This window comes from Choloepus didactylus, chromosome 16 (genome assembly GCF_015220235.1).
Source record: "Choloepus didactylus isolate mChoDid1 chromosome 16, mChoDid1.pri, whole genome shotgun sequence".
Classification (NCBI taxonomy): Eukaryota; Metazoa; Chordata; class Mammalia; order Pilosa; family Megalonychidae; genus Choloepus; species Choloepus didactylus.
In genome coordinates this window covers 47,152,809-47,176,234 of record NC_051322.1, presented here as the reverse complement: position 1 = coordinate 47,176,234, position 23,426 = coordinate 47,152,809, and the positions used below count along the sequence as shown (strand labels likewise).

Here is a 23,426-nt window from a genome sequence, read left to right as displayed (position 1 = left end):
CTTAGAGCAACTAATTAAAGAACTAAAGAGGAACGATGAGACCATGGCATGGGATATAAAGGACATCAAGAAGAGCATTGAACAGGATATAAAGGACATCAAGAAGACCCTAGAAGAGCATAAAGAAGACATTGCAAGACTAAATAAAAAAATAGACGATCTTACAGAAATTAAAGAAACTGTTGACCAAATTAAAAAGATTCTGGATACGCATAGTACAAGACTAGAGGAAGTTGAACAATGAATTAGTGACCTGGAAGATGACAGAATGGAAAATGAAAGCACAAAAGAAAGAATGGGGAAAAAATAAAAAAAATCGAAATGGACCTCAGGGATATGATAGATAATATAAAACGTCCAAATATAAGACTCACTGGTGCTCCAGAAGGAGAAGGAAACGGTAAAGGTCTAGGAAGAGTATTCAAAGAAATTGTTGGGGAGAACTTCCCAAATCTTCTAAACACCATAAATACACAAATCATAAATGCCCAGCAAACTCCAAATAGAATAAATCCAAATAAACCCACTCCGATATATATTCTGATCACACTGTCAAACACAGAAGAGAAGGAGCAAGTTCTGAAAGCAGCAAGAGAAAAGCAATTCACCACATACAAAGGAAACAACATAAGACTAAGTAGTGACTACTCAGCAGCCACCATGGAGGCAAGAAGGCAGTGGCACGACATATTTAAAATTCTGAGTGAGAAACATTTCCAACCAAGAATACTTTATCGAGCAAAGCTCTCCTTCAAATTTGAGGGAGAGATTAATTTTTCACAGACAAACAAATGCTGAGAGAATTTGCTAACAAGAGACCTGCCCTACTGGAGATACTAAAGGGAGCCCTACAGACAGAGAAACAAAGAAAGGACAGAGACACACGGAGAAAGGTTAGGCACTAAAGAGATTCGGTATAGGTACATTAAAGGATATTAATAGAGAGAGGGAAAAATATATACGACAAACATAAACCAAAGGATAAGATGGCTGATTCAAGAAATGCCTTCACGGTTATAACATTGAATGTAAATGGATTAAACTCACCAATTAAAAGGTATAGATTTGCAGAATGGATCAAAAAAAAATGCACCATCAATATGCTGCATACAAGAGACTCATCTTAGACACAGGGACACAAAGAAATTGAAAGTGAAAGGATGGAAAAAAATATTTCATGCCAGCTACAGGCAAAAGAAAGCAGGTGTAGCAATATTAATCTCAGAAAAAATAGACTTTAAACGCAGGGATGTTTTGAGAGACAAAGAAGGCCACTACATACTAATAAAAGGGGCAATTCAACAAGAAGAAATAACAATCATAAATGTTTATGCACCCAATCAAGGTGCCACAAAATACATGAGAGAAACACTGGCAAAACTAAAGGAAGCAATTGATGTTTCCACAATCATTGTGGGAGACTTCAACACATCACTCTCTCCTATAGATAGATCAACCAGACAGAAGACCAATAAGGAAATTGAAAACCTAAACAATCTGATAAATGATTTGGATTTAACAGACATACATCCCAAATCACCAGGATACACATACTTCTCTAGTGCTCACGGGACTTTCTTCAGAATAGATCATATGCTGGGACATAAATCAAGGCTCAATAAATTTAAAAAGATTGAAATTATTCAAAGCACATTCTCTGACAACAATAGAATACAATTAGAAGTCAATAACCCTAAGAGACTTAGAAAATTCACAAATACCTGGAGGTTAAACAACACACTCCTAAACAATCAGTGGGTTAAAGAAGAAATAGCAAAAGAAATTGCTAAATATATAGAGACGAATGAAAATGAGAACACAACATACCAAAACTTATGGGATGCAGCAAAAGCGGTACTAAGGGGGAAATTTGTAGCACTAAACGCATATATTAAAAAGGAAGAAAGAGCCAAAATCAAAGAACTAATGAATCAACTGAAAAAGCTAGAAAATGAACAGCAAACCAATCCTAAACCAAGTAGAAGAAATAACAAGGATTAAAGCCAAAATAAACGACATAGAGAACAAAAAAATAATAGAGGATAAATAACACCAAAAGTTGGTTCTTTGAGAAGATCAACAAGATTGACAAGCCCCTAGCTAGACTGACAAAATCAAAAAGAGAGAACACCCATATAAACAAAATAATGAATGAGAAAGGTGACATTACTGCAGATCCCGAGGAAATTAAAAAAATTATAAGAGGGTACTATGAACAACTCTATGGCAACAAACTGGATAATGTAGCGGAAATGGACAATTTCCTGGAAAAAACCTAGACTGACCAGAGAAGAAACAGAAGACCTCAACCAACCAATCACAATCAAAGAGATCCAATCAGTCATCAAAAAGCTTCCCACAAATAAGTGCCCAGGGCCAGATGGCTTCACAGGGGAATTCTACCAAACTTTCCAAAAAGAATTGACACCAATTTTACTTAAACTCTTTCAAAACATTGAAGAAAATGGAACACTACCTAACTCATTTTATGAAGCTAACATCAAATACCAAAACCAGGCAAAGATGCTACAAAAAAGGAAAACTACCGGCCAATCTCCCTAATGAATATAGATGCAAAAATCCTCAACAAAATACTTGCAAATCGAATCCAAAGACACATTAAAAAAATCATACACCATGACCAAGTGGGGTTCATTCCAGGCATGCAAGGATAGTTCAACATAAGAAAATCAATCAATGTATTACAACACATTAATAAATCAAAAGGGAAAAATCAAATGATCATCTCAATAGATCCTGAAAAAGCATTCGACAAAATCCAACATCCCTTTCTGATAAAAACACTTCAAAAGGTAGGAATTGAAGGAAACTTCCTCAATATGATAAAGAGCATATATGAAAAACCGACAGCCAGCATAGTACTCAATGGTGAGTGACTGAAAGCATTCCCCCTAAGATCAGGAACAAGACAAGGATGCCCGCTGTCACCACTCTTATTCAACATTGTGCTAGAAGTGCTAGCCACAGCAATCCGGCAAGACAAAGAAATAAAAGGCATTCAAATTGGAAAGGAAGAAGTAAAACTGTCATTGTTTGCAGATGATATGATCTTATATCTGGAAAACCCTGAGAAATCGATGACGCAGCTACTAGAGCTAATAAACAAATTTAGCAAAGTAGCAGGATACAAGATTAATGCACATAAGTCAGTAATGTTTCTATATGCTAGAAATGAACAAACTGAAGAGACACTCAAGAAAAAGATACCATTTTCAATAGCAACAAAAAAAATCAAGTACCTAGGAATAAACTTAACCAAAGATATAAAAGACCTATACAAACAAAACTACATAACTCTATTAAAAGAAATAGAAGGGGACCTTAAAAGCTGGAAAAATATTCCATGTTCATGGATAGGAAGGCTAAATGTCATTAAGATGTCAATTCTACCCAAACTCATCTACAGATTCAATGCAATCCCAATCAAAATTCCAACAACCTCCTTTGCAGACTTGGAAAAGCTAGTTATCAAATTTATTTGGAAAGAGAAGATGCCTCAAATTGCTAAAGACACTCTAAAAAAGAAAAACCAAGTGGGAGGACTTACACTCCCTGACTTTGAAGCTTATTATAAAGCCACAGTTGTCAAAACAGCATGGTACTGGCACAAAGATAGACATATAGATCAATGGAATCGAATTGAGAATTCAGAGATAGAACCCCAGATCTATGGCCAACTGATCTTTGATAAGGCCCCCAAAGTCACTGAACTGGGTCATAAAGGTCTTTTCAACAAATGGGGCTGGGAGAGTTGGATATCCATATCCAAAAGAATGAAAGAGGACCCCCAGCTCACACCCTACACAAAAATTTACTCAAAATGGACCAAAGATCTCAATATAAAAGAAAGCACCATAAAACTCCTAGAAGATAGTGTAGGAAAACATCTTCAAGACCTTGTATTAGGTGGCCACTTCCTAGACTTTACACCCAAAGCACAAGCAACAAAAGAAAAAATAGATAAATGGGAACTCCTCAAGCTTAGAAGTTTCTGCACCTCAAAGGAATTTCTCAAAAAGGTAAAGAGGCAGCCAACTCAATGGGAAAAAATTTTTGGAAACCATGTATCTGACAAAAGACTGATATCTTGCATATATAAAGAAATCCTACAACTCAATGACAATAGTACAGACAGCCCAATTATAAAATGGGCAAAAGATATGAAAAGACAGTTCTCTGAAGAGGAAATACAAATGGTCAAGAAACACATGAAAAAACGTTCAACTTCACTAGCTATTAGAGAGATGCAAATTAAGACCACAATGAGATACCATCTCACACCAATTAGAATGGCTGCCATTAAACAAACAGGAAACTACAAATGCTGGAGGGATGTGGAGAAATTGGAACTCTTATTCATTGTTGGTGGGACTGTATAATGGTTCAGCCACTCTGGAAGTCAGTCTGGCAGTTCCTTAGAAAACTAGATATAGAAATACCCTTCGATCCAGCGATTGCACTTCTCGGTATATACCCGGAAGATCGGAGAGCAGTGACACGAACAGATATCTGCACGCCAATGTTTATAGCAGCATTATTCACAATTGCCAAGAGATGGAAACAACCCAAATGTCCTTCAACAGATGAGTGGATAAATAAAATGTGGTGTATACACACAATGGACTACTACACGGCAGCAAGAAGGAACAATGTTGTGAAACATATGACAACATGGATGAACCTTGAAGACATAATGCTGAGCGAAATAAGCCAGGCACAAAAAGAGAAATATTATATGCTACCACTAATGTGAACTTTGAAAAATGTAAAACAAATGGTTTATAATGTAGAATGTAGGGGAACTAGCGATAGAGAGCAATTAAGGAAGGAGGAACAATAATCCAAGAAGAACAGATAAGCTATCATGGGTAAATTTAATGTTCTGGGAATGCCCAGGAATGACTATGGTCTGTTAATTTCTGATGGGTATAGTAGGAACAAGTTCACAGAAATGTTGCTATATTAGGTTACTTTCTTGGGGTAGAGTAAGAACACGTTGGAAGTAAAGTAGTTATCTTAGGTTAGTAGTCTTTTTCTTACTCCCTTGTTATGATCTCTTTGAAATGTTCTTCTATTGCATGGTTTTTTTTTAATTTTTTTAAATTTTTTTAATGTTTCATACAGTTGATTTAGAAAAAAAAAGTTTAAAAAAAAAAAAAAACAAGGAAAAAAATATGCAGAGCCGCCTTGAGGAGCTGGTGGAGAATGCAGGGGTATTGGCCTGCCCTACCTCGATGGTTGCTAACATGCCCACAAACATAGAGGATTGGTGGTTTGATGGATTGAGCCCTCTACCATGGAATTTGCCCTTGGGAAGGCTGTTGCTGCAAAGGAGAGGCTAGGCCTCCCTATAATTGTGCCTAAGACCCTCCTCCTGAATGCCTCTTTGTTGCTCAGATGTGGCCCTCTCTCTCTAGCTAAGCCAACTTGAAAGGTGAAATCACTGCCCTCCCCCCTACGTGGGATCAGACACCCAGGGGAGTGAATCTCCCTGGCAAAGTGGAATACAATTCCCAGGGAGGAATGCAGACCCGGCATCGTGGGATGGAGAACATCTTCTTGATCAAAAGGGGGATATGAAAGGAAATGAAATAAGCTTCAGTGGCAGAGAGATTCCAAAAGGAGCCGAGAGGTCACTCTGGTGGGCACTCTTATGCACAATATAGACAACCCTTTTTAGGTTCTAATGAATTGGGGTAGCTGGTGGTGGATACCTGAAACTATCAAACTACAATCCAGAACCCATGAATCTTGAAGACAATTGTATAAAAATGTGGCTTATGAGGGGGGACAGTGGGACTGGGGGACCATAGGGATCATACTCCCGTTTGTCTAGTTTGTGGATGGATGAGTGGAAAGGTGGGGGAAGGAAACAAACAAACAAACAAACAAACAGACAAGGGCACCCAGTGTTCTTTTTTACTTTAGTTGCTCTTTTTCACTTTAATTATTATTCTGGTTATTTTTGTGTGTGTGGTAATGAGGGTGTCGGGGATTGATTTTGGTAATGAATGTACAATTATGTAATGGTACTGTGAACAATCAAATGTATGATTTGTTTTGTATGACTGTGTGGTATGTGAATATACCTCAATAAAATGAATTTAAAAAAAAGAAAAGAAAAAAAAACAAGTTTATACTATATGTATAAAACTATATAAAATTTTCCTAAAACCAGATGAAATTCATGAAAACAGTTGTCTTTGGAGAAGGAGGGAGGAAAATGGAACCGCTGAGACATTTAAAGACTTCTTTTTCTTACTGTAAAATGACAGAAACCAAATATGATATAAAGTTTAAATTCATTCATTTTGTGACAGGTATAAATTACATTTTTTATAATATGATCCAAGAAAAGGAGAGTTAAATGTTAATTAATGACTAAACAGACTCTACTTCATTTGTCTATTTACATCAACAATTACATTGACTAATATAATCTACTTGTATTCTCCCTCACTTAGACTACAGCTTTAAAAAACATCAGGTTTTTAAATCTCCAAACTTCTATTAGTTGGTTGTGTAAATATTATTGGAATTCCTAAATATGTAAGTTAGGGAAGAAGACACAATTTAATTGAGTACCAATCAATTGTATAGTGTGTGTACAGTTTAATAATTTCTCTGGAAAATAAACAGCAAGCCAATTTTCAATAAAAATGAAAATTTTAAAGGTATGGTTTATTATGGTTGAAATATTTTTGTATAACTATGTAATATTTTTGAAATGCATATTCATTTATTCATTTACCTCAAATTTTTTTTGGAAACGTTCCTTCAGAGCTTCAAGTTCTTGGTTCATCTTCAAGTCAAGTAATGGGCCATATTTATTCATGTAGTCTATGTCTGCTTGAATCTTTGCATTAACTTCTTCTAATTGTATCTTTTGTTCCTCAGTTTGTTTTAGTTGATGGGCATTATCTTCAAGATGCCATCGTAATTCTATAATATCTCTCACATGGGCCTCATGTTCTAGAAGTAGAATGAGAAGAAAAAAAGAAAATCAGACTTAAAAACATATAAGCCCAGAAGGAAATGTTATTTAATAATAAATATTTTAGTTTTAGAAAAATATACCTCATCTGTGACTATTAAATCTAAAATAAGTTATTTTAATATTGCAATACAAAATAAAATGTAGATTTCTTCATTCATCAGCAAGAGATTTAAAATATATAATTTATAAGTTAATAATTATTTTATTACAAATCATATTTGTTGACTATATAACCAATCTGTAAAACTTCTCCATAGTGAGGAAAACTGCAAGAATAGAAGCCTTCCAAAACCATCCAGGAGTAAAATGATGAAACAGGAGTTACAAATATCAGAATGGTAAAAGAAATAATGATTATTATTTTCTGATGATATAATTATATGTAAAAATGCATAAAAGAATAAACCAGAAATTATTACAAATGCTAAGACAGCTCACATAAAATTAACATAAAAAATCAATATTTTTCTATATAAATAAAGAATATGTTGTAAAAAGAATACTCTTATGCAAAACAGCAAAACCAGAACGTAAAATAAAATGCATAAATTCAGTAATAAACCTAACATAAACTACACAAGGCCTACTGGAAGACAACATGAAACTGCTATCAAATAACACAAAAGTGGATTTGAATAAATGGATAAAATTAGTGGTTTTTAAATATACTCAAAATTTTAAAAATGGAAAATTTCCCAAAATTTATAAATGTAATTAAATACCAATCAATGGACCAGGATAAATAAGATAAAATGATTTCCTCATTATATGGATCAAGTTTCTAATGTTAAACCAATCTTGCATTCTTGAACTAAAACTACATTGGATATGATTATCATCTTTTTATAAATTTCTTTATGTGATTTTCTAAAGGTTTTCACTGTGGAATTTTTCACTTATATTCATGATTTAGAGCTGTACTCTAATTCCATTGTGTGCTGGCTTTGTCTAAATTTGGTTTATTGGTTATGCTAGCTTTGAAAATCTATTGGAGAGTTTCTTGTCATTTCTTTCCTATGGAAATTTGTGAAAGTTTGAAATTGCATTGAAAGCCCTATTGCTCTAATATGTGTTTATACATTTACTTGGAGAGGAAGGAGTTGTAGTTACTGAGTCAAAAAATGTGCTATCATCAATTGTAACAAATGTTCCACACTAATGCAAGTTGTTAGTAATAGAGTGGCATATGCGAATCCTGCAATTTATACATTATTGTTCTGTAAACCCACAAATTCTCTAATAAAGAAAAAAAGAAGTCTTTCCTTTGATGGCTATATAAGCATTTTGGCTAGCTATTCTTTAATCCATTTTGGTTCGACGACTTTATCCATTTCATCAAAGTTTCAATTATATTGTAGGAAATTTGTCCTTAATATCCTCATTATTATTAACCACTGCTGGGGTTCTAGCTATGTCCCATTTTCATTCCTAATCCTCTGTGTTTTTAATTAACCTTGCCATAGCTCTTCCATTATTTTATCTTTTCATTATTTTCTTTTTAATGCGCACCAATGTTTATCTTTGCATATCTTCTGCATTACATATTTCATCATTTTGTCATTGTTATTGCTTTCTCCTTTTTCTTTGTCATAAAAGCAAAACTGCTTTTATTTTTCTAAATTCTAAAATCATATATTTAGATAATTCATTATGAGTTACTTCTTTTTTGAGGTAACAAATGCTCTTGATTTCCCTTTAAGTAATGATTCAGCTTTCTCGAAAACTTGTGGAAATAAAATTAATGAAAATATTTTAATGATTCATTTCTAAATATTTTCTAATTTCTTGAATATGTACAATATTTGGCACCATCAGTTTCTTACTTTTTACTCTCACTAATTAGACAGTAACAGTTTTGTTTTAAAGCATCAACTATTTATTATCTTGTTAAATACAACCATTGTTATCTTTATCAGGATCTTCTATTAGACGTTCATTATATATTCTTATTCTAAACTCCAGGAATTTGAATCTTTTATTCATGTTGTCCTTTTCTTTGTCTTGCTGGGATGCATTAAAATTTTATAGCTTATTATTCTTTTCTCTTCTTGAGTTTAATAAATTATTTAATCTATCTTGAGTTGCTAATTTTGAGTAATATATTTTTCATTTCTAGGAGCTCTTTTTTCTCTTTCTCTGCTTTCTTTTAAAAATAATTTCTTAGATCTTTTATTTTCCAACTAAACTTTTTATTTCTAAAAAAATCATATGAGTATGGTATTTGAATAAATCTTAATAAAAAATATGAAATTTATGCTATAATCTCATGTGCAATCCAATATCCAAAACCTTTTTGAGTAAGAGTCTGCTCTGTTTCTAATGATTTGTACTCAAAGAACCTGGATCTTTGTGACATTAGATGTATAACTATTTTTTTTTTTTTTGAACCTTATCTGAGAGAATTCCTTAGTACCTAGGTTTAAATTTCAGTCTTCCAGAAAAAAATTATCTTTGCTCCTGCCAGACGGCTGGTTTTACTATCAACCAAGAGACACGTAAATGACATTTTACAGAGCACACAAGTAGTGGGACTTTGAGGAACAAATCCACTTGACAATTAGTATATTAAGTATGTTCAGGGAATATTCTTTGTTTTCCTCCATTGACTGAGTGAAACAAGCAAGTTTCTTTCTGTTCATTTGGAAGAGTGGGTTTATTTATCATTCACTCTTATATTGAAGATGTAGATCTTTGGACTCTTAGATTTATGCCATGGCCTATAAATAGATTTGTCAATTTGGGTGAGTCTAAGTTCTTAGCTCTGGTTTCCTGTCCCAAGGACATCAGGGATTGGGGAATTCACTCAGGGCTAAATATAACTTTAAGCCTACTTATCTCCAAAAATTCTCATTTCCAAACTTAAATTGGCCTCTGTATATTTCTTACTCTTCTTGAAAACTTGTCAGAGTATTTAAAATGTTTGCTAAAAACCAAAATATTTGACAAAAAGCTGAGAGAACTAATAAAAGAATTGTGATATCATTGATTTCTTCTTATTTCATAGTCAGAATCATAGTTAGATATTTTAATACTCTATTCTCAACAACTCAAAAAATGAACTAGAGAGAAAATCATTTGGGACACTGTCTTAGTTTGCTAGGGCTGCTATAACAAAATATCACAAACTAGGTGGTGTAAAGCAATGGAAATTTATTGTCTAACAGTTCTGGAGGCTAACGTTCAAAGCAAGGTGTCAGCAGCACCATACTTCAATTGAAGTCCATAGGGTAGAATCTGTTCCATGTTTGTTCTAGCTTCTGGTGGTTTGCTGGCAATCCATGGCATTCTTTCCCTTGGTTGTCATATAGATTTCTCCCATCTGACTCTATCTGGGGCCAAATTTCCTCTTACACTAATGCCAGTCATACTGGATTAAGGGCCTCTGGTTCACCAATGTGGCCTCATTTTAACTTGTCTAATTCTATCTATTCCAAATAAGGTCACATTGTGAGATACTGGGGTAGGATTTCAATATATCTTTTTGGGTACAGCTCAATCCATAAAAGATACAGATTTGAATAGCATTATGAACCAGCATGACCTAACTAATATTTCTAGAAGACTCCATTTAACAATAGCAGAACATATATTATTTTCAACCACACACTAAATATCCTCCATGAAAGATAATATGCTAAGCAATTTAAAAAGTCTAAATAATTTTAATGTTGAGACCATTCAAAGAATGTTCCCTTTCCATAACAAAATTAAATTACAAATAAACAACTGAAAGAAGTTTGTGAACATTCCATGATACTTGCAAATTAAAGAGCAACTTCTAAATAATAGAGCCAAAAAAAATCATTAGAGAAATTAAAAAATATTTTTAACTAATTAAAAATGAACTCACAGCACATGACAATTTATGACCTGCAATGAATGCAATTCTTTGAGGGAAATTCATAGCTTTTAACTCCCTAAACTAGAAAAGAAAACAAGTGTCAAGTAAATAATCTAAGATTCCACCTAGAAATAACCTAGATGGTAGTAGGTTTAATTATTCACAAAGAAAGTAGAATAAAGGAAATCAGAGAAGAACCCAATGCTATTAAAACAGAAAAATAATACAGAAAATCAATAAAAGCAATAAAAGCAAAATTTTGTTTGAAAGATCAACAAAATTGACACACCTTTAGCTAGACTGACCATGAAAAAAGAGAGAAGGCACAAATTACCAAAATTAGGAAGGAAAGAGGTCCCATCACTACTGACACTACAGAAATTTAAATAATTAAAAAGGAATATCATGAACAAATTTATGCCAACAAATTACAAATAAAATGAAATGGATAAATTCCTAGGAAGAAACAAATTCTTGCAATTTACCATAGACGAAATTGAAAATAAAAAGAAACCTCAAAAAAGTTTTAAAAAATTGAATTAATTATTAAAAACCTGCTGACAACTTGGACTTCAACAACTTTCTCATAGATAGAAAACCGAATACCTGGACCCTGGGTAGAAAATATATGATTTCAAGGAATAAAAAAAAATTCAAACTTGAAACTTATGATGATTAAAACTCAAGCCAAGAAATAATTTTGAAACTGGCTTAGAACCAGTAAAATCTCTAGAATCTTAATAGAGGCAAAATAGTAATCAAAGGCTCAATGGACACCTACAGAAAATAAGAGATGAAGATGAGATCATTATAAAATATATAGAAACCATATGAAAAACAACTCAATATTAGGGAGAGTCCACAGAAGCAAAATGTGTTAAATCCAATTATTGCTCATTCTCTTCTCCCTCATGACAGAGATACTTCCTTGCAATATGTATATGTTGTTATTTTGGCCAAAGGATATAAGAAGTGAAAGTATGCCAGTTTCAAGATGATGTCTTTTAACAACACATCTATATTTCTACTCAGCCTTCAGTACTCCTGCCATTAGCTATGGGAAAAGCATGTCCCAGGGAAGCTGCTAGACAAAGAGGATAAGAGACACAAGATGCAGACCTTATCTTAAAATAAAGTCTTGAGTCAAGTTCATTTAATCTTCAGCCTGAAGAAAAGCCTCCCTAGACAACCCAAAGATCCATGGGTGAAAAAATATGCTTATGATTGTAAGCCACTGAGTTCCAAGGTGATTGGTTACAAGGCATTATTGTAGCAAGATCTGATTAATTCACAAGACAAAACAAAATTAAAAAAAATTATAAGATTTAACATTCTACTTAATTACTGAGATCTTCCTCCACAGTAAATGTACACTGGTGAGCATTTACATGGGAGACAAATATTCTCATGCCCAACCTTTCTGAAAGGCCAATCCCAAGGTTCTCTCCCAGATTCCTTTCACCAATCTACATTTATGTTCTTTCCAGGCCCAACCATTTGCCACTTCTCTATGTACCTCAGGACATTTCTCCTTCTTCAGGAGCTGCTTCTGCCTACTGGAGTGATTTGTCTTTTCCTTTCCCATATTGTGACTTTAATGCAGCAGTACTCCAATTTGTGCCAATATACCATTCAAATCCATTCATAAACAGGGCTGCAAATTTCCTCTTCCATTAGATGGACATAGGGAACTTCCCCTAGAGCCATAAATGTAGGTTAAAGGGAAGACGGGGGAATCTGTGAAGCAGGTTTAATGGGAGTACCAGGGGAACATGAGTCACGAGTTTATTTGTGCCTTTATATGCTGTTTACATCCAATATAATACATGTATCATTTTGTTTTACAAGGGAAAAGTATGGCCATCCAATTTTATGATTTAGGTTTATATAGCACTCATTTAATGACGGAAAACTTATTTCTGGTTATGTTTTCTAAGAAAAAGCATGTTAGATGCGTAACACATGCTATGGGCTCTCATTTTCAGAAGGGGGTTGCAATCACCTTATAGTGACCAAGTAAAGAGGGAGGTGGCCAGGGGTATAAGTATCCTGACCTCACTCTTCTCCATTATCTTTCTATGGTCTCTTGCCAGGTATCAACCCATCAGGAAGACAGAGTACAAAAGAGATCTTTGATGTAGTCCATTATGTATCAGCCTCCTGGGCCACAAAACAAGGTCACAAGAAGAAATGAATCTAGGGGAATAACCAGAAGGTATCAAGAAAATAAGTGAAGTTCCTTAATTCATTAACTTGATAAAAAAATTATCTAAACCTATAGCAAACATCATACTTAATGTTAATGCTTGTTAAAGAGATTAGAAGTTTTTCCTATCACATACACTACTGACTTCAAGAATCTAAAGCCTATGAAAATAGGTAATTCTATACTTTATATCCTAAATACTATCAATATAAAAGCAGCATATTCCTGAAAGTATGCTATCTTTCAGGAATATATTATAATAGAAGGTGCTTAAGCTAAAAATACATAGTAATAATGAACTTAAATTTCATTGCCTGGGTTGACTACTCAAATAAAATAAGACAGACATATAAATTTCAGTTTTTTAAATAGATCTTCAACAGTATTGAATAAAAGGCAACCCATGCAATATGTTGTCACCAATGAAGAGGATTTCATCATTCAAAGTTAATTAAGCACCTAGAATGTTACCACATATATTTAAATTTAATTTTATTGCAATAACTCCTTAAGTAGATCTCCACATAGGTCACAAACTACAGTATACAAATACTCTCATTAAAAGATATATAAGATTATATGAAGATTGATCAGAAAGAAATTAAATAAGGCCTGTTATCAATATTCACTTTTCTACTATTAAGGACAAATAAAAGTCTCCCAAACAATTAGGAAAATTGCAGATTACTCCTTGAAGATGTAAATATGAGTTAGATGGAAACCCCAAGAACCTGCTAGGATGCAGAATTCTCCAGGAAGCCTATACTGATTATAATAACATCGACTGTCTCTAAAAGTCTAAAATATATGTATGAATATTTTCATAAATTACAAAACTATGCTGGGCACATTATAAAGCACTATTCAAAACTAGAATTACAAAATAATGAATATTTTAAAATTAAAATTAAAAAGTTCTAATTTGAAAATCTCTGGAATATATACACGCCACTTTGGAGACTACAGAACATTTTAATCAAGGGTTATATAAAGGTTCAGTTTGACACATAATTTGGATAATGACTATTGTCCCAGAATAATAATATATAGCACACTTTTTTTTTTCTCAAAGTTGTCTTGCTTTAAATGATAGATTATCTGGGCATCATAATATAACTGACTTAAGAAGCTCTGAATCTTGAATTAAAACTTTTGCCCAGTGGAAAGGATAAAAAGGTCCAGCCTCAGGCAGAATCAGGCAATCAGGCATGTTTGTGAGGCACAGGATTTGGATAATAAAAAACCCAATACCTTTAGATGCTTAAAAGTTCAATACTGATTCCTCAATTTGTGGTCTAAAAGACAGTGATTCTTTCTTAAATATTTGTTATCTGCATGACTCCTGAAAATATTTTAAGTTTCATCCATGCTAGAAGTTCCCAAAGCAATTTACTATTAAATTTTTAAAAGATGCATATAGTTCCCCAAAAAATCATTTGCAATTCTTATATTTTCCTAGATTTAAAGATGTGGCTAATGATACCAACTTGCAATCATCTTAAATTTCAAAATTTCTAAAAACACTATATGATTATTTCTAATAACTGCAGTCATTATAAGAAAAATGTGCCAAGTGTCTGCATGGTCCTTGGGGAACACATAATTTTCAACACAGTCTGAATGACAGCAGGTCCAGGTTTGCTCAGCACAGTCTCAGTTAATATCTGTGGAACCAGTGTTACCATTAATAGTCTTATAAAGTGCCTGGTTTGAATGCTAAATAATATGCTCACCCTAATTAAAGACAATATTTTATTTAGGTCTGTAAGTGATTATCCATGCCTCTCTAGCACATTAAATGGCAATGTAAAAATTACTTATCATTACCTTTCTGCACAGCTGAGGGGAGTTCTTGAAGTCTCCAGATTGACCAAGAATCAATTTGCATGTTAATCTTTTTCTTTCTTAATCTTTGTTGTTTTAAAGCTTCTTCAGCTTCTGCACGGTCAGTTTCTAAACTTTTAATGAGATGGATGGCCTCAGACAGCAGTGTTTCTATTTCCTGCTTTAATTTTGGACACTTTTCATCTTAAAATAAGAATATATACTCACATTTGTTAATAAATCAGCCTCTAAACAGGGTGGTAAGAAGATAGATCTTAGTTGTATCACTATTATTTTAAATATTTGATATCAGATATTGGGTAGATATAAATGCATGATATAATGAATAAGCTTTTAAACACTGTCTTATTAAAACATAATTGTAAAATTGATTATAACCTTTGAAAACAGATTTTTAAATGACCATTTTATAAAATAGAATAGCTAAATCTCAACCAATATCTTCATGAATATATTCATTTTGCTTCAGGGAAAAACATGTCCTATCCGCAAGCTGTATTAACTGTATTATAGAATTCTATTTTTAAATTATGCTTGTGTTTCCTACCATTCTATGAGAAAATAAAATCATAATGATCACATCAAATAAATATTGAAGTTCTTCAGATGATTCCTAGAAACAAGACACTTTATATTCTTCAATCCTATCAGATAATAACTTCCTAGACTTGCCAGGTGTTCATTATCATTTCCAAATTCTATTTATTCAGTTATAATACAAACTAACTCCTTTCATGAGAGATATGTGTGATTCCTGGAATGAAATGGTTTAATGTTAATGAAATAATTGATAGGGATATTTACTCATTTATTTATGCAAGATGTACGAGATATGTGTATAGATCCTATTATATCCTAGGCAACATGCTCAGCCCAGGAGGTAGATCAATAAGCAGGACTGATATGGATCCCATCCTGTGATTCACATAACTCACGGCTTTTGTCAAAACATGACATGACAAGAATACACAAACAGACAAAAAATTTCCGAAAAGGCAAGACAAATTAAAGAGATGAGACAGGAGTGACAATAGTAAAACTGCTTGAAGAAGAAAGGCAACTAATAGAATTTTTTGCTTTGTTTTGTTTTGCTTTTGAACAATAAGACAATGGTTTTCTGCTAGAAGTTAGTATTGTGTAATGCTTGTAAGTGCAAGCTCAGCAGTCACAGACTCTACTTCTAACCTACTGGACTTGTCAAAGAATTTCAGGATGCTGTCTATTGGAAAGAATTCTTGTAAAGCAGTTTTCTCCATTTTGATACATAAAAATTATCTTTCTCTGATCTGGACCTTTATGTGGACTCTACTGACTTATGAGTCTACTGACTTCTTTTTTCAAATTGTACCACATCCTGGACACTTTACATTGTTAATTACCTGATTTTCATGAAAATATACTTCATGAACATTGTGTCCTCCAGAGAACTAAAGATTCACTCCATTTCTATAACCAGATATCAGTATGAAATACATTAAGAAACTAAGACCTGTTACATTTAAATTACTACTGATTAGATATATCTGAGTTTTACCAAAAGTGTTCATTATGGTTGTCTAAGTTGTCTTTTACACTATTCCTATAATAAGTTTACAAAATAAATTCTGTAAGTATGTACAGCTGTGGTTGCTCTAATTCATTGATTTAATTTCTCTCTCAGTATTTTTCCAGAATGCCATATCAATTAGATTTCCTGGTTCATAATAAGTAAATGAGCAACTGCTTGCAATTTTTAACATACACACTTAATTACAATAGATTTCTGTCATCTTGGTATTGTCTTGTGCTTTAGATTTAAATGTACACATTTATAATAAACATAATTGTAGTTGCTTTTTTTTTAATGTTTGTCAATTATTCCAGCCTATCAAGATTATTTTGAAGTGTGGTTGTGTCTGTCAATATTTTTACCTTTTCTTCCAGAATTTGCCATGTGAAAACTTGAAAAGTAGTGATTGAGGTTTTATCCTCATCGTAGATACAAATATTAGAAAGGGAAATGGTAAAAACAGAGCCTTGCCATGAGTGACAGCTTTTGAATAACAAAACAACAGATCTTGTTTTTAAAAACATCCTGTGTTTATTAGCCAACTTTCTCACAGAATTTAACAATGGTTTTTGAGAGCCAAGGGATGTAGGAAATGTTTAATATAATCCTAAGTATATATTCAAATATATAGAAGCAATGTTAACATAAAATAAATACCACTGTGTAATACTATACATTTTATAAATTATGGCTATAATATCAATGACAATTTATATGTAAACTAGAGCTACAATGTTCAAAATGGTAGCTATAAACTATATGTAGTCATTTACACAGAAACGTAGTTAATAGAAATTAAATTAAACTTAAAAATTCAGTTTCTAATTTGCAGTAGCCACATTTCAAGTACTTAACAGCTATATGTAGCTAGTACCTACTCTACTGGACAGCACAGATATATAAGACTTCAATTATTACAGTAAGTTCCACTGGACACCACGGAATTGCAGTTAGCCTCTTGAGAATTTGGCAGGTAATCGTCATTAATTAGTATTTGTTAAATGAATGTTAATGAAATGCTATGGGGATCTTTTATCTATTAGACACTCAGAAGAATTATAAAAATCCTAAACTTAATTATTGTGAAAATTAGAAATCTATTAAGTGAAAGATCTGTGAGCTACTAACTATAATTATATTTATTTAAGGGTAATTAACAATAAATATGTAGAACAATTTTACCTCCCAATTCTGCAGTTTTGACCTCTTTCACTGCTAAAGCAATACTTGAACTCCAGTCTTCTTTCAGAACTGTTGTGGAAGAAGTTATGCTCCAATATAGAGTGAAAGAAGCCATCAATTAGTAAAGGAGGGCTACACTTAAAATTAGTAAAACAAATTTAGCTGATGTTCTTACATTAGATTTTAAATGCTTATGGTCAAACTTATTACATATGTTTATTATATGTGTTTACTCAACTATAGAGGCAATTAATATAGCACAATTTTAATAGATAATGCATTTTAAACTTAATGGTAAATTAATGTAAACAAAATTTATTTCAATGACCAGAAATTTTTCGAGGGGGTGTAAAAGGTTTTTGTTTCTTTGTTTTTTGTTTGTTTCTTTTTAAGAAATTGCTTTCCAGGTACTGGGGGAAAATGTGGAAATATTAAACTTCCCCACCTGGGGAATTCCTTATATTCTCACAAGCACTGGGGACTACTGATCTAATAGACCCAGCCCTTGATCTTCAGGCTTGTCCTGTGAAACTTATTCCTGCAAAGGAGAGGCTAAGCCTACTTATAATTGTGCCTAAGTAACTCCCAGAGAACTTTTGTTGCTCAGATGTGGCCCCTGTCTCCAAGCCAACTTGGCAGGTAAACTCGCTGCCCTCCCTCCTACTTGGGACATGACTCCCAGGGGTGTAAATCTCCCTGGCAAGGGGGGACATGACTTCCAGAGATGGGCCTGGACCTTGCATTGTGGGATTGAGAAAGCCTTCCTGACCAAAAGAGATTTCAAATTGAGTCAAGAAGGCATTTTGGAAGTTGTTCTTATGAGCTATTAGATATTCCTTTGTAGTTTTTAGTGTATTGGAATAGCTGGAAGGAAATACCTGAACTGCTGAACTGCAACCCAGTAGCCTTGATTCTTGAAGACGATTGTATAACTCTATAGCTTACATGGTGTGACTGTGTGTGTGGTTGTGAAAACCTTGTGGCTCATACTCTCTTTATCCAGTGTATGGATGAGTAGAAAAATGGGGACAAAAATTAAATGAATAATAGGGGGGGATGGAGGGATGGATATTTGGGTGTTCTTTTTTTATCTGTATTTTCAGTCTGTTTTTATTTTTTTGGAGTAATGAAAACGTTCAGAAACTGACTGTGGTGATGAATGCACAACTCTATGATGGTACTGTGAACAACTGATTATACACTGTGGATGACTCTATGGTATGTGAATACATCTCAATAAAACTGAATTTAAAAAATATGAAGAGATGCTCAACTTCACTGGCTATTAGGGAAATGCAAATCAAAACAACAATGAGATATCATCTCACACCTACTAGAATGGCCACTATCAAAAAAAAAAAACAAAAACAAAAAAAACAGAAAATTACAAGTGCTGGAGAGGATGTGAAAAAAGAGGAATATATATTCACTGTTAGTGGGACTGTAGAATGGTGTAACCACTCTGGAACGCAGTATGGAGGGCCCTCAGGAAGCTAAGTATACAACTGCCATATGATCCAGCAATCCCTTTACTAGGTATATACTCAGAGGAATTGAAAGCTAGGACACGAACAGACATCTGTAAACTGATGTTTATAGCAGCAATAATCATGATTGCCAAGAGATGGAAACAGCCCAAATGTCCATCAATGGATGAGTGGATAAACAAACTGTGGTATATACATTCGATGGACTATTACACAGCTGTAAGAATATCTTGTTATATGTAAGGAGCATATAACAATGTGGATGAAACTTGAGGATATTATGTTGAGTGAAATTAGCCAGAAACAAAAGGACAAATACTGTATGGTCTCACTAATATGAATTAACATTAATGAGCAAACTTTGAGAGGTAAAGCTGAGAACACAAGTTATCAGGAGATAGAAAGAGGGTAGCGATCGGGCATTTGATGTTGAAGGATATAGAATGTTCAACAGGATTAATTGTACAGACCCAGAAATGAATAGCACAATACTGTGAGATGGTAGCACAATATTGCAAGTACACTGAACAAAGATGAGTGTGAATATGGTTGAAAGAGGAAGGTTAGGGACATGTGTTACATCAAAGGAAAGATAGAAGATAAAGACCGGGACTGTATAACTTAGGGAAACCTAGAGTGGTTAATGATGGTGATTAAATGTACAAATATAAGAATGTTTTTACGAGAGAGAACAAATGAATGTCATCTTTGAAAGGTGTTAAAAATTGGATGGTATTGGGGAGAAATACAATCAATGCAAAGTAGAGTCAATAAATAACAGTAATACGGTAATATGCTTCCATTAATTGTAAAAAAGGCAATATGCAAATGCTAAATGTGTATAAGAGGGGGATATAAGGGAGTGGTATAGTATTCTAGGTGGTGGTGGTGTGGTCTGACATTTTTATCGCATTTTATTTTAGTTTAGTTTATTTTCTTCAATTTTTTAATTCATTATTTTTTTCTTTTTTTTCTTTTTCTTTTTTCCTATTTTCTTTTTTCTCCTCTTCCTCTTTCTTTGTGGAAGAAATGGAAAGGTCCTCATATAGATCGTGGTAGTGAATGCATAACTATGTGATTATACTGGTTGTTTACTTAGGATGGAATGTATGGTGTGTGAATAAAGCTGCTTAAAAAGTAGACAAAGGCATATAAGTGCTGGAGAAAATGTGGAGAGAGGGAAGTACCTAATTAGTATTGTTAGGGAAGCAGAATGATGCAGCCCACCTGGAGGGCGGTGTGATCGTTCCACAGAAAGCTAAGTGCAGCTGCCATATGATCATTCAACCGTGTTACTGGGTATATACTTGGAAGAACTGAGAGCAGGGACACAAATAGACATTTGCACACTGATGTTTATGGCTGCAGTATTCATGATTCGCAATGGATGGAGGCTGTCTAAGGGTACACTGACTGATGAACAGAAGGCGAACTGGGTTATGTACATAAAATGGAATAGTGAGCAGCTACAAGCAGGAATGAAGTTGTGAGGTATGCAACTAGGTGAATGGACCTTGAGGAGTATGTTGAGTGAAATAAACCAGAAATGAAAAGACAAAAATTATAATGCCTCACTAATATTAGGACTAACAATAGTGCATAAACTCTGACAACTGAATCTGTGAGCACAGGTTATCAGGGGAAGGCTTATGGTAGAGTTTCCTAGGTTGTAAGCTCTTATAGCAGTTACATCTATTCCTGAGTTGTTTAGAAAAAAAACTGCTTTCCTAGGAGAGTATTGCTGTCAGGATAAGGGTATTTAAGGAGAACAATAAGGATGAACTATTTCTCTGATTTCAGTTTAGCAGTTTCTGAGGAACTAATATAAAACAAGGAGTAAACATAACCATTTCAAATCTGGTTTCCAATAAGTTTTTAGGAAAATATCCAAATTAATGTTATCTCTTTCCTAAAATTTCTTTCTAGCTAAAGTTGTATCTGTTGAGTAACAAAATATTTTCATATTGGTATTTCTCTGGTCTTATTCTAGAATCCTAGAATGTTCTACATTGTATTTAACAAGGTACTTTTTCACTAATAGAAGTTATGAGAAAATCTTTATCAATATCAAAGCAGAGTTTCCTTTTTAATTTTAAGAAAATCATTTCTTTTTTCTTATTAAAAAGTATTATCAATTAATGCAAGAAAGTGGTATATACCAAAAATCATAAAAATAATATAATTGATAGCCATTCATTCTTTTCAGAGATAATATAAAATGTATGTTCTAGTGACATTTTAATTTTTATAAAATTGAGTCCTATAATTTTGGTTAATCACATTTTTTTCTTCTTATTTGACTACTAATGGCTACATAATGTTCAATCTTATTGGTGTCCCACAATTTATTTAGGAATGCCTGCCAATTCTGCGATTAGGGAAACATTCATTATATTTTTTCCATTATTTTTAATTTTCATTTAAAATATATATTTGTTGAAGAACATGATATATTTTTCCTGTGTTTGCTTTTAAAAAATAGTTAAATTGTCCCAGTGTAATTATTAAGTAATTCTTTCTCCACTGACTTTTTTTCCATCATTCCAAGGAAACTTGTACATTTTAAGCCTTAACTTCCAATTCCCTATTCCAACGCCTGTTAACCTATATTCTAGATTCTAACTTCATGAGTTTGCTTGTTCTAGTTGTTTCAAAACAGCGAAATTATACAATATTTGTCCTGTGTCTGGCTTATTTCACTCAACATGATGTCTTCAAGGTTCATCCATGTCACATGTATCAGGACTTCCTTTTTATAGCTGAATATTATTCCATTAAATGTATATACCACATTTTATTTATCCATTCATTGATTGATGGACACTTGGGTTGCTCCATCTTTCAGCAATTTTGAATAATGCTGCTATGAACAACAGTGTGCAAATATCTGTTTTTGAGCCCCTGCTTTCAACTCTTTTGGGTATATACATCATAGTGGGATTGCGAGGCATATGGTAATTCTATACTTAGCTTTCTGAGGAACTGCCAAACTGTCTTTTACAGTGGCTGCACCATTTTACATCTCCACCAACAATGAATGAGTGTTCCTATTTTTATGCATCCTCTCCAACACTTGTTATTTTTCATTTTTTAATAGCAACCATTCTAATGTGTGTGAAATGGTATTTCATTGTGGTTTTGATTTGCATTTCCCTGAGGACTAATGATGTTGAGTATCTTTTCATGTGTTTTCTGATCATTTGTATATCTTCTTTACTGCACTGACTTTTAATACAAACTACATAGTACAGTAAATTATTTATACATAATGAAGCCTCTGTGTATTTTCTTCTAAAATTCAGTTTTTCTTAACAAGTAAAATTTGTTTTAATTATGATTTTCCTTAGATAAAATTTGCATAACATAAAATTAACAGCTTTAAAGTGTACAAAATTAGTGCATTCATAATGTTGTATATGCATCACCTCTAACTACTTCCAAAACATTTTCATCACTGAAAAGGGAAACACCACAGGAATTAAGCAAACTCTCCTTCTTTCATGTCACCTCATCTACTCCCTCATAACCATTAATCTTCTTTTAGCCACTATGAATTTATCTATTCTGGATATTTCATATAAATGGAATCATACAAGATGCAACCTTGGTGTCTGGCTCCTTTCACTTAGCGTAATAGTTTTGAAATGCATCCATGTAGTAGAATGTATCAGTACTTCACCTCTTTTCATGACTGAAACTTATTCCACTATACGGATATATCACATTTAGTTTATGTATTCATTAGTTGATGGACATTTGTATTTTTTGCACCTTTTGACTTTCTTGATTATTGACGCAATGAACATTCATGTACATGTTTTGGTTTGAAGAAAAATTTTCAATTATTTGGATATAAACATAGAAGTCAAAGACCTAGCTCTCTATTAACTAGATGTTTAACTTTTTGAGTAACTGCTAAACTGTTTTCCATAGTGTCTGAGTCACTTTACATTCCCACTAGCAATGTACAAGGGTTCCAATTTCTCAACATCCTCACCAACACTTGTTATTGTCCGTCTTTTTTATTATAGCTGTCCTAGTAGTTGTGGAATCTCGTTGTGGTTATGATTTGCATTTCCCTAGTGATTAATGATATTGAGCATCTTTTCATGTGCTGGCAGCTATTTGCATATCATCTTTGGAGAAAGGCCCATTAAAGTCCCTTGTCTATTTTTAGATTGGGCTTTTTTTTTTTTTTTTTTTTTTTTGAGTTGTAAGTGTTCTTTATATGTTGTAGGTATCCTTATCAGATTATAATTTGAAATGTTCTCCCATTCTGTAGGTTGTCTTTTCACTTT

At 33.2% G+C, this 23,426-nt stretch overlaps 1 protein-coding gene across 3 annotated transcripts in view; it reads right to left on the bottom strand.

Moving 5' to 3' along the window:
* CCDC178 (coiled-coil domain containing 178) overlaps window positions 1–23,426 on the bottom strand; it is a 513,958-nt gene that overhangs the window by 411,024 nt on the left and 79,508 nt on the right. For all 3 annotated transcript variants that reach the window (XM_037806200.1, XM_037806202.1, XM_037806201.1), the window contains exons 6-8: window positions 17,642–17,733; window positions 14,893–15,093; window positions 6,773–6,993 (exon numbers count right to left, since the gene is read on the bottom strand). In XM_037806200.1, coding sequence (XP_037662128.1) covers window positions 6,773–6,993; window positions 14,893–15,093; window positions 17,642–17,733 — 514 coding nt within the window. The remainder of the gene's footprint in view (window positions 1–6,772; window positions 6,994–14,892; window positions 15,094–17,641; window positions 17,734–23,426) is intronic.